Source organism: Chamaea fasciata, unplaced genomic scaffold (genome assembly GCF_029207755.1).
Source record: "Chamaea fasciata isolate MVZ Bird 193981 ecotype frontalis unplaced genomic scaffold, bChaFas1.0.hap1 SCAF_10, whole genome shotgun sequence".
Lineage (NCBI taxonomy): Eukaryota > Metazoa > Chordata > Aves > Passeriformes > Sylviidae > Chamaea > Chamaea fasciata.
The window spans coordinates 28600181-28612607 of NW_027094095.1; the positions used below are offsets into that span (position 1 = coordinate 28600181).

At 49.1% G+C, this 12427-nt stretch overlaps 1 protein-coding gene across 5 annotated transcripts in view; it reads right to left on the bottom strand.

Annotated features, from left to right (window-relative positions):
* FYB2 (FYN binding protein 2) overlaps positions 1 to 12427 on the bottom strand; it is a 34592-nt gene that overhangs the window by 18911 nt on the left and 3254 nt on the right. For 4 of the 5 annotated variants that reach the window (XM_066192882.1, XM_066192883.1, XM_066192885.1 and 1 more), the window contains exons 3-4: positions 1421 to 2126; positions 262 to 465 (exon numbers count right to left, since the gene is read on the bottom strand). In XM_066192882.1, the coding sequence (XP_066048979.1) occupies positions 262 to 465; positions 1421 to 2126 (910 nt within the window). Of the gene's footprint in view, positions 1 to 261; positions 466 to 1420; positions 2127 to 5872; positions 5970 to 12427 lie in introns of those variants that run through there. The other variant, XM_066192884.1, reaches the window with a different exon arrangement.

Here is a 12427-nt window from a genome sequence, read left to right on the forward strand (position 1 = left end):
TGCTCTCAGCATGGGTTTCTGAGCATGGGATGGCGTCCAGCCTGGAAAACCAGATCCCTTTTCCAGATCAAGAGCTAAAATCGGCCCCACTGAAACTGCTGGGCTCCTGTTAATGTTTGGGGGAGAAGTTATAAACAAGTAACAAAGCCTGATTTCTCCGTGCTGGAAATCACGGCCTTACAGACCTCAATAAACTGCACATTTTAATTCATTTTCTGTAGAACAGACCTGGGGAAAAAAAAAATACTAAATATCTCTTACTTGTTTCATTTCCTCTGTGGACCAAAGGCATGGTGCTTTGGAAAGCACTGAGATCAACCTTTGGGGGTCTTGGAGGCTTCCCAGGGGCAGGACCCAGGGATTCAGCTGAAGGGAGAGGTTTAATCTGTTTAATCCTTGGCCACTTGCTCCCAGGGCTGTAAGACCATTTTCCTGCTCCAGGCTGCCAGAAGGGAGGTTCCAATTCTGCTCCAGAGAAGCACAAGGACAGGCAGCAATTAGCCCTGATTTAAGCAAAAATCCATGTAGGATCATTAGTTGTTATGCTGACATTTCCAACCAGCTCTGCCTCCTCCCAGTTTGAGTGTCCCCATCACACAGCAGGTCTCTCACCACGCTACCAGACTGGCAGAAGAAAAGGAAATATCCATTTCTCCAGATTTTTACCACGTGAGCCGTGCTGGGGTCTCAGCTCTCCACAGCTCCCTTCCTCTGGATTATAAAATACCAGCCCAATTTTCTGTGCTGATAACAGCTTAATCCACCAGGATTTAGGGCCGTGGCTGTTTGCAGTGCTCAGTCCAGGTGAGGTGGCTTTCCAGGGTAAACAAAGACTTAAGGTTTTCAGTGCCCTGTCACGTCAGCAAGGGGAACTTCACAGCCTTTGAGTTTCCCAGCACCATTTTCTCTAAGAAATATCTTCTCAGATCTTGAATATGACCTTTTGCAAAGCTGGGAGGGTGCAGGGGGGAGATGGGGGGGAGGGGTGGGATTCAGGTTTAAGCTCTTTTAATTAGAATTAAACTGTCTTTGCAGACCAGCCAAGCCTTTCACATCTGTGTGAAGTCACATTTACCTTGGGACTGCAAACAGCCAGAGCATACTACAGCTGAGATAGTCTCCTGTACGCAGTTTTCATCCTACTCAAAACGTGAACAATTTCTTAGAGTGAGTTTTTTAAAAAAAGGTTGGATACAGGGAATGCTCCCCTTCCCCAAGTGGAGCAGCAGTTTGAGACCCATTTCTTCTCTCCAGGACCTCCAGAGCAAGAACAGAGCATGCCAATGGGCCAGTTTGCCCTCTCGTTTGAGGGTCCCAGCCCTTAGGAGCTTTTCTCTCCTGCTGCTGTATCCTGCACTCCCAGATCCCCTATAGACTCCTATATTTATATATTCAGTGTGAAGAACACACCCCAGCATACCTTCCTGGTGCTGAGGTGGCTCTCTTGGTGCACGATGACCCGACTGGCAGGGCTCAGATGCCACCACACCCTCAGCACCTGCTCCATCACAGCTCCTGTGTCCTCTGGGAGCCTGAGGAGGAGCTATCCCACTGCCATGCAGAGCATCCTTCCTCTGGGAATGCCAGTTCAGCACAGGGGAGCTCCCAGAGGGTGGCATCCTGTCACTGCCTGATGCAGCAGGAGCTGGGTTTGCTGCCCGCGGGGTTGGGACTCTTGGGCTTGTTTTCTCCTTGTGGGATAAAGTCTCTTCCCAGATCTGCAGGATGTGCTGGAAAGAATCCTGGAGAGAAGGGTCCTCCGGAGTTGTTTGGCTTGATCCTTGCTGGTCAGTGCCATGGGATAGGAGAGGCTTTTCTGGGCTGCTCTTGGGAGAACTCAGCCCTTTCTCCGAGGCGCTGTCCTTGTGCTCTTTGTTGTGCCCCGTCCAACCCTGAGGCCGTGCCAAGGGCTTGTGCTGGGTGAGCACAGGGGACTGGGAAGTGGGATGGGCAGGTTTGGACACTTTGACCTCTCTCTTAGTCAGGGGCAGAGGGCTGGATGGGGTGCTCCCTGCAGAGCCAGGCTTGGGGCTGATCTCCGTGGGAGGTTTCTGCAGCAGCTTGTTGGCCAAGTTGGAGTCATTCTGAAATTTTGCTCGGAGGGCTTTGAAGTCAGTCACACCTTCCTGGGTGAGGGGAGAGAGGAGAGCACAGAACAGCTGCTTACAGAGGTGGCAACAGGCAATTCAAACAGTCATACTGTTTTCAGAGAGAAACTGGCTGCACACTCAACCTCGGTCACAAAGGATATGCCGATCCTGGTGAAAATTTAGAAGCAGTGGGGGAGAACTTGCTCTTTCAAAGGAAACTCCAAAGGTTCACAAATCACTTCTGGTGAAGACAAAAGAGCTAAAAAGAGGAGGGAAATTAAGGAGCACAGCACAGAGACCAAGCAGGACCTGTGTGGCCAGGGGAAATGCCTCCAGCTCCTCAATGTTGCCCAGTGATGGAGAATTTCCCTCACGAGGATCTGGCAAACACTGAACTGAATGTTAGAGCTTTCCTGGCAGAGGTGCTGCAATGCTGTTTATGCACCTGCTGGGTATGAAAGCTGCACTTTATTTTCAGTACACAAGCACCAAACAGGGGAGAGGCCAGTGCTGCTCCAGACATGCCCAGCCCATCCCCATCCTCCTTTGAGAAAACTCCACCGCGAGAAGAGAAGCATGAAATATCCTCCTTGGCGCTGCTTGGTCCTAATGAACCCTGGGACAAAATGCTCTCCCTCCATGGTGCTGGTTGAGCCCAGGTCCCCAGGGATCTTTGGATGCTTCTCCCCTTGCCTTTAACGCCACTCCAGGAAGCAGAGCACACACAACCCAAACACGTGGCACCCAGAGACACCAAGAGCATCTCCCAGTGCAGTGATGGATACTGGCCATGACACTCAATTCCTCTCCCGCACAGTCACCGGACCCCAGGTTCTTGAAGAAAAGGAGAAAATCAGTGACAGTGCAGTTTAAAAGGGCACTTAACATTTTGTTTCAGTCCCTCATTCCCCTGCCTCCCACCATCCCACGCTGGAGAAAAGGGACCACAGTTTTTGCCTGAAGTGCCATGGCTTAAATTCAGCCCTGAACTGAACTAGGGAGAAAATATGAAGAAAAATTTATGAGCTACTTAAGTCCTTGAACTGCTCTATAACTTTTTATATGCCATGATTACATTAGGTGCTCTACTCTGGCAGCTTAGTTCAGCGCAAGGCTTCACGAGAACCTGTCTAATGAGGAAATTGGAAAAAATTATCTAGGACAGAACTTCGTTATTCTGAAAAAAGCTCCAGCCTTAAGTGTTAAGACAGAACAGATGAATAGCATACTGAGGTTTTATTGCATTTAATTGCACGATTTATTAAACACTGACAATTTCTCTTGAATAACCCCTTTCACTGACTTTATTACTTTCACAGGGTAGTACATGATGTAAAGAAGCAGCCCTTGGGGGAGAGGTTTGAATTGCTCCAATTATATTTCATATTAGTGGTCAGCAGCCTGATGCAGTGTGAGCTGCCCAGACAGGCTAACCTAGCGGCGAGCCACGGGAATGGGAGCTTCCAGAGGCACACAGAGGATGAATCAGATTTTGGGGGGAAAAAAAAAATTTAAAAAAAAATGCTACATGCACCCAATGCCTCCAGCGATGCCAGACAGGAAATAAAGCAGTGAGGTGCCCTAATGCAATTGCAGGGAGCTGCTGCATGTGCTGCAGCAGTGGTTGAAGAGTTCAGCGCTGTTTACCTCCCCTTGCTGATTTTCTTTATTGAGAAAGCAGTTCCTCATCAGCGCCCTCAGAGACAAAGAAAAGAGAACGGAAAAAAAAATAACCTGCTTGTCTCAGGGTGCCCCAGGAGAGGCAGACACGGGGTTTTTGGTCAGGCCTCTCCCTGGCACTGGCTGTGACAGCAATGGGCTGTGACAGTCACGAGCTCTGCGCTGAGTTGAATTTAAGAGGGATGGATACAAGCTTTCCTTTCCCACCCTTAAACTGTTATTCTTCTTGCCTTGAAACAACCGATTTGCCTAATTAAGAGGGAGCTTGTCTGTGCTCAATGCACTCCCAGGGCCCCTCACTAGGACATGGTTCCTCCAAAGCGCAGCCCGATGGGATGCTCATGGGAAGGAGGGACAAGTACAGCCCCCAGCCAAATGCAGAGAACTGCTGGGGTGGATGGGGTTAAATTACACCCCATGGCCCCCTCCTGCACACCCACACCCAGCTGGGCAATCCATCCCTCCGCAGAAAGCTCCTGTAAATGCTGTTTCCTTCCACAGGGCCGAGCTTAGCCAGACCCTCCAAGGTGCAGTGAGTTCTCCCGGACTCTGCAGGGATGATTCCCCATCAGAGCTGGGTCTGTTTCAAACCACAGACCCATCCAAGCAGCTCTCCTGTTTCATCCACGCACCTTCAGCTGGCCCAGGGAGATGCTCAGCCTAAACACAGTGCTGGACAGGACACACGTGGAGTCCCAGTGTCCCAGGAGCCCAGGGAGGGCTCAGGTCCCCTGAAAATCAGAGCAGCTGACAGGCAGGGAGAATACACTCGTAAATTTAAAGACCTGCCAAAAGCTCACAATGTGTATTACAGCCACATCTGGCCAAATAATTGACTGTGAATAATACTACATTTGGCAAGAGCCCACGCAGGATGAGAGGGGAAGAGAGAAAAAAGGAAACAAACTTCCACTGGCCGGAAAGCTGTGAGCATTAAGGAGTCAGGGGGCAGTGAAACTTTCCATATTTTCTCCCTATAAATAAAATGCTCCTCTAACATCAAGATCAGTCTAGGAAGCAGAATGAAGCTCAGCTTAAGCCTATGATAAGGGCGCCTTTTAGAAGGAGCACCAGCAGGAGGTTTGTGCTGATACCTCGGACTAGCCAAAAGGAATCTGAATTACAGAATCCCAGAATGGTTTGGATTGCAATGGACCTTAAAGACCAGATTATTCCAACCCCCTGCCGTGAGCAGGGACACTGACCAAGTTGCTCATAGCCCCATCCAAGCTGGCCTTGGACACTTACAGGGGTGGGGCAGCCCCAGCTTCTCTGGGCAACCTGTGCCAGGGCCTCCCAACTCAAAGTGAAGAATTTAATCCTAATATCTGATCCAACCCTGTCCTCTTTCAGTTTGAAGCCATTGCCCTTACCCTGTCCTTCCAGGGCTTTGCCAAAAGCCTCTTTCCAGCTCCCCTGTTGCCCCTTCAGATACTGAAGTGCTGCAGTAAGGTCACCCCAAAGCCTTCTCAATTAATTAACTAAATCGAATGAATTCTCATTAGTTTCCTAAAGTTGCTTCTCTAAAATGAAGCAACACAGGAAGATAAACCCCATTCAAGACGTGACACACCGGACAGCCGAGAGGAAGCACTGCCTGTTCCCCTCCTGGAATTTTTCTGGTTTCCTCCATTCTTTATCTTGATTCCCAGGGGAGCTCTGGTGGGTAAATGTTTAATCTGTGCTGCCCTCTGCCCTGGCGTGGGACTTGGCTGGAGCCAAGCCCAGGCACCTCGGGCAGGCTGAGGAGGGAGGGCTGCAGATATCATCGACTCATTAACCCGACAAATGAAATAAATATTTGTAAAACTTATTCTCCCAAAATAAATAAATGTAAAAAACACCCACTCTACTTTTTGTTACACTAAGAGGCACAACTGCAGCTCATGGCAGAGCGAGACGGGAAGAAAGCAGGCGCTGCTTTGGGGCAGCAGAGCAGTATCTGTGTGTTCTGCACACACAGAGCAGGAGCACCTCACTCCCAGGAGAAAACGCTCCCGGCACTCCATGGAAAAAACAACCCCCCAAGCTATGAACCAGCAGCAGAAAACCAAGCAGAAATCCTTCCCCAGGTGCAGAGGAGACAGATCCCCAGCAGTTACCAGGTCCATCCCTCGCTGCTCCGTGCCAGCTCCAGCGGCTCAGCCCAGCATGTTCCGTGTGCCCCGTGTCCCACAGCTGCTCCCGCTCCAATGCCCGTCCCGGAGCCAGTCCAGGCGGAGCCAGCCCTGAACACACCTGGGCTGGGGCTGGCTCTGCCCCCGGGGCGGGGAGAGCATCACCTGGGCAGGGTTCAGCCCGCCCCGCCGTTCCCTGAGCATTCCCGCAAATGTCAGCACCGCGGCAGGCTTGGGATGGGAGAGGGATGGGAAAGGGAGAGATCAGCTTTGGTTCCCTTTCTGAGGGAAAGAATGGCCCTTGCCCTTGGCATAGGTGCCCTCACAGCACCCCATGTGTCCATATGATGTCCATAAAAACTTCCGTGGAGGTTTATAGAATCTTGGAGTGGTTTGGGGAAGAAGGGTCTGTAAAGATTGTCCAGTTCCACCCCCCCAGTGTGTTCTCAGGTCCCTTCTCAGGCCTGGGGCAAGCAAAACTGAGGAGAGATGAGGAGCTCCACCATGCCCAGCAGTAATCCTTACCCCAAATTTCAGGTCTTCCCATAGGTGACACCCACCCTGCTGTACCAACACATCCCACAGCGATGCCAGAGACCTCAGAGTGATTAAAGCAGACATTTCCCCAGAGCAACCAAGTGTTTCCTTCATCTCTGGACACCCAAAGCCAGCTGTCCCTGCTGCAGCTCACACGCTCCCTGGTGAAGCAGCTCCTCTCCACGGCAAGCTGTTCCTCAGGGTCCTAAGGACAGGCCAGTTAAATCAGGGCGAACAAGACTTCTCCTATCATTGGGTATTTCTGCCCTGGAGAACAGACTGAGAGCATCTGTCCAAACACTGAGCCCATGTTTTTACAGAGCATGTCTCCCAGGAAAAGCAAGGCTGATTGGTTTGGCAAGAGGAGAGCTGAGAGCCCCAGGACTTCCTTTTTCCCTCTGTAACTGGTCAAATATTATTTCATCTCTCTCTTCAGGAGCGCTTGGTGTTTTCCTTGGAGCAGGGACAGCTGCTGCACGGAGCCTGGGTGCTGGTGGCATCCAGAGGTGGCTGTTGATGGGGTTTGGGAGGGCAAGGAGCCACAGACAGCCTGAGCAATACTCATGAGCTGACCCTAATCCCACATACCAAGACTCAGCCCCTTTCCTATAGATCTTTCCCAGTAAGATGCCTGGAAAAGAAATGATAAAGAGACCTAAAAAATCATCCAGTTCCAACCCCCTGCCATGGGCAGGGACACTTTCCACTGTCCCAGGTTGCTCCAAGCCCTGTCCAGCCTGGGCTTGGACACTTCCAGTGATCCAGGGGCAGCCACAGCTTCTCTGGGCAGCCTGTGCCAGGGCATCACCACTTTACAGGGAAGATTTATTTTCCAAATCTCTGCCCTAATAAACCTGCCCCCTTTCAGTCTGAAGCCATTCCCCTGTGTCCTGTCCCCCTCTGCACATGGGCATTGAGCAAATCCTTGCCCCGAGCATCCCTGCTGCCTTCAGGAACTGACCCTGCCTTCCAGAGCCAAATGTGAGGGGAGCTGAAAAATAACAGGCAGGGAAACTTGAGGAAAAGAAAAAGGCTGATTTGTCAGAGACATGACTGGAAGCATGAGTCTGGCTCCTCACCACATGAAAAGCCCTGCTGCTGCTGCTGCTGTGTGGAGGTCTGGGAGAAGAAAGGAGGATCCTGCCGAGCTGGAAGCCGGCAGGGAAGTCTCCCAGGCCAGTGCTGGAGTCCCAGTGTGATGGGAATCAATGCCAGCTTTGTGTACAGGTAGCTGGGGAGGATTTATGACCCGCCCAGTGGTGTGAACACAGACCATGAATTAAAGCACTGTTGGAGAATCAGGAGGTTCTGACTCCAGAGCTGCAGTCCCGAGGAAAAGGACAGGGTAGATTCCTCTAGATGCACTCTAAAATTAAAGTAAAATGCCAGGAGTTTCTTTAAAACATGCATTTTGTGAGTGCTAGCCCCGTGGGACCCCACTCGCCCCACCAGGGCTGCCAATAAATCACACTGGGCTCCAACAACTGCACAGGGAGCACGGGGCAGCCACGGTGCTGTGAGCATCAGACACCGCACAAGCAGAAGCCAAATCTTTTTCTGATGTCGCAGTGAAACACAGTGATGCCCTCCTTCGGGCAGGAGCTTGGGGCTTGCCCTGGGATTGCATCTCCGAGGCACTGACCCAGGATGGGAATTCCCAGGCACAGCCCCAAGAGGAATAAACCCAAACACCACGACTGAGAGCAGCAGCCCCAAACACTCCCTGCACAGGCACAGCCACCCCAGAACAAACAATTTCAGCCTGTTTAAAAGCTTTAAATTTCATTTCTTGGGTGTTTGTTTGTTTTTTTCCCTGCAGTGAAGCATTTAGTACATTGTGTTGTTGCATCAGTCAGAAGGCTGCAAGCGCAGCATCCAGCTGACTTATTTTCCCTGAATTATTCTTTTCAACTACTTAGTGGACTGGTGGAGTTTGTATATAAACCTGTTATAGAGATTTGGGATTTTTTTTTTCAATTTATTTATCATTTTTGTATTTTACAGAGGTGCTACTGGAAGCCAAGAACAACAGCAGATCTTGGGAATATGCTTTATTCTTAATATTTCAGCTTTTTAGAAAGATAGGACAGCATGACTGGTGACTGAAGATGAGACCAATGTTGTGGCAATCCTGTCTTTTTTGGAAGATACCAAGATTTAGGTATTGCCCATGACATAATTGGTGAAAACATTAGCCCAGTGTTAAGATATTTTACATTGGGGATGGCTGGACAAGCTGTTTTCCTTTGTCACAGAAAAAACTGTGGCCCCACATGTGGGACAACACTGGGAAAAGGCAGTAGGGTCCATATCTCTGAAAAAAAACACCTCAAAACCTCCCAGAATGGGGGAAATGGAAAGGGGAGCACAGCCTTGTGCTAGGGAAGGATTTGGCTCGGTTTTAATGCCTTATTCTGATCCCAGGAGGGCCAGGACACTCCCCCCAACCTGGCTCCCTCCACATCTCGCAGAATTCTAGAATGGTTTGGGTTGGAAGGGACGCTAAAATCAACAAATTCCCACCCCATGGGCAGGGACGGTGATGGCTGGGATCTCACCCTTCTCCTGTCAGGCGGTGATATCCCGGTTTTCCAGCAGAGGGGGAAATAGGACCGCTTGTTCCACCATCGAGCTGCCTGCCCTTTCATTCCTGGCAGGAACGAGGGATTTCGGAAAACGCAGTGTTATTATTGATCCTCGCATTCCAAAAGCCAACACTCGCTGTGGCTGGATAGGACAAGCGTTGTTTGGGAGTCCGTGGAGGCACTCACACGGTTCCATCAAAAGTTTTAAGATCAGCCCCATCAAAGCGCTGTAGGACTCAAGAAAATTAATTTAAAAGCCTTGCAAAGTGCCAGGTGTTCTATCTGTCCAAGCCACACGGTTGTCTCTGCAGTATGGCCCTGACCCCACACTTAAGTGCACACCTTCTTGTAGCAATATAGCCCATAAAATCCCTTGAGTGTTTGCAGCTAGGTGTTTGCCCTGGTGGAAGATCCCTCATCAGAGCAGTTCTGGGTTCAGCAGCACCAAGTGAGGACTGGCAGGTCCAGCCAGGGGACTGTGGTCATCTGCTGGCCCTTGGGTGGACCTTTTCCACATATCTCCGCTGAGCCAGTCTCAGTAACGGAGAGACAAACTCAGTGTTGCACAGAGAATTTAAGCTGGGGATGAAAACCAGATGTACCTGAGGAATTGGGGTGCAGCAGTGGTGCACAGGGGAAAAGTGTGGTGGTAAGGGGGTGGTGAGAGGAATGACAGACTTGTCTTTACAAACAAGCAGTGCGACTGCTGGTAGACAAAACCAGCAATGAGAGATAAAAGAAACAATGGGAAGGATTCCCACTGATTGATGAATGGAAAAGAAGATACTTGCCTTTACAAACAAACTGTAGGTTTGCTGATAAATGAAATTGGATATGGAAAGATGAAAGAAACAATGGGGAAACCCCGTAAAATCCATAAGAATTGAAAATTAAAAAGGGGGTTATACATTAAAGGGGAATTTTAGGTATTAGGCACTCTGGGAAGTCTGTACCTCTCAAGTACCTCAGCCAATGGTGAAAGAGAGAGGGAAATGTGGCCGGGAAATTGGGATAAATAGGACACTGCATCCTCCAAAAATCTGAGAGACTCCAGGGGAAATGCCCCATGGCTTTTCCCTTTATTTGAATAAAGTAAAAGGACTCTGTCTCCTATTTGGACATAAACCTCTGGCGTTGGTGGATTAATTTTCCCAACACTGGGCAGGAGCGTTTGCTGTCCCCTCTCTGACACCAGTACTGAGCAGGATCAGGCACAGCCTGCAGCAGCTTTTTCCTGCTGTAATGCAGCTTTTCAAACTGCAGGAGCATCATCCCAGCACCTGCAGGGTGAACTACACCAAACATCTCGTCCTTCTACTCAGGTCTCCTGCTTGCTCCACAATATAAAGCCATCTCTGAATCTCAGTCCTTCTCTTGGTGACATCTGTGCTGGGATTCTGATTTTTGAAGTTCAGGGATGAACACCTCAGTAGCCAGCTTGGCTTCCTTGGCAAAGCAGAAGTTCTTTCACCCAGCTGCTGTGCAGGGAGAGAGGGGATGAGCTGAGAAAAGCCCATGTGTGCTGCAAAAGCACGTGTGAAACAGCAAACTTTTTAAGGGCAGAGCTCCAACTGCAAGGCACAGCTTCTTGATCTTGCCATAGCCCTGTGTAACCTCTGCACATTGCAACAACCTCTGTATTGTTCAAAAAAATCCCCACCACCCCTGAACAAAAGGCTGCCTGCTCTGCCCTTTTCCCTGGTGAACCACGAGAGAGCGAACAGCACGTGGCATGTGTCAGTCACATCAGACTTTGTGGGCAGGATGGCTTGAGCAGAATAAAAAAGAGCAGGCCTCTCTGCCTTTAGGTGTTCATGGTCCTCAAGTAGGAACAAAATTCAGATTTAAAGTACCGAGTGAATAATACACTACCAAAAATATAAATAGAATATTAGAATTAAAAAAGGAGGAATTTTTTTAAAACGTAACTGTATTGCCTGCAGCAAAAGCTATACGAATATACTAAAAATAAAAATCCAGATATGAGGAAGAAGGAACAAATGCAAATTGCTGGATAACAATAACGTAAGGGATATGTTATATTCTGTATAACTTCACCCTGGGGCTAGGCTTGTGCAGCCAGCCTCATTACCCACGGGCTGCTCAGGTGATACCGAAAAGATCAATGCACTCTTCAGGCAGAAATGAATTCCCTTTGTTGGGCCAAACACATTTGAAGTGGAGACTTTTTTGAAGTGGAACAAAATCCTGTGTTGCTATCATGGAGTTGGTTTACACTTAGCTAATCTGCTCTGATTTTAGTTACCTAAGAGTTGTGAGAAAGGAATTGTGTGTCTTTTAATTAAAAAGGGTTCTGCAGTGTCAGGGTGGTGGGAAGAGCCACAAAGTGATGATGTGAGCTCACTGCCCACCCCAGGCTGCTCACAGCCCTTTTTCCATCCTCCTGAAGGTGACTGCATCACCATGGACAGCACAGCCAGCACTGCAAGCCAGAGGTCCAGAATTTAATTCAGGTTTGGAGTGAAGGATCCAACACAAACATTTTAGACACATTCAACCCAAAACCTTCTAAATGGAACCATAGGTTTCATATCTGTATATCTCTATATATCTCACTTTTGGAACATAACACCTCTGAGAAAGGTTCTTTAATTTCACCTCTGGCATGGAGTGCCTTGCTGGCTGCTTAAATCTCTCCTGAACGCCTCTCCCCCAGACGACCTCACCTATCAGTGAGAAATTGGTGTTGTGCCTGATTGCACAAACCTGCCCAGCCTTTTACCTGGGAGATGTGCCACAAACAACTTCCATTATATACAGGGGGGGTGTTTCTGATGCTGCTATCAGGGGGAAAAAAAAAAAAAAAGATTTAATGCTTCGACAGCCTTGCTCAGATGCTGAGGAGGCACTTGGCTGTGCAGAACAGCCATTTGTATCACAGGACAGCCCAGGCTGGGATGGAAATCAGTGGGGTGCATCCCCACCAGACCTCTATAAGCATGGCCAGAACCTTTTTGTGTCATTCTGCCTTACCAGCCACCTGCAGAGAGGCTGTGATGTGCAACAGGGAGGTGACGAGGAGGATCGCCTCAGGCCAGTTACAATTCCCTACTTTTTCTCCCAGGCAAAAGCAATTTAGGTTTAATAGTATATTAAAAAAATATTAAACCCCTTATTGGAGTTCTTCTAGCACAGGCAAAGAGAGGAGAAGGACTTTCTGAGCCCATCTGCAGTGCATTAGTAGGTGAAGGATTGCATTAAGGTACTCCCCAAGGTCACACAAGGGCACTGCTCATTTCATCTCAATACTGAGTTTACCCCTGTGCTACATTTCTTAGTGGTTTGCAAAGACAAGCCCCAGGGTCAGTCTGACCTTTAATTACATGAAAATAACTTGCTAAGAGGTCCTTTCATTTCGATAATTCACAATGCCAGCTATTGAAATGAGCTTTGCAAT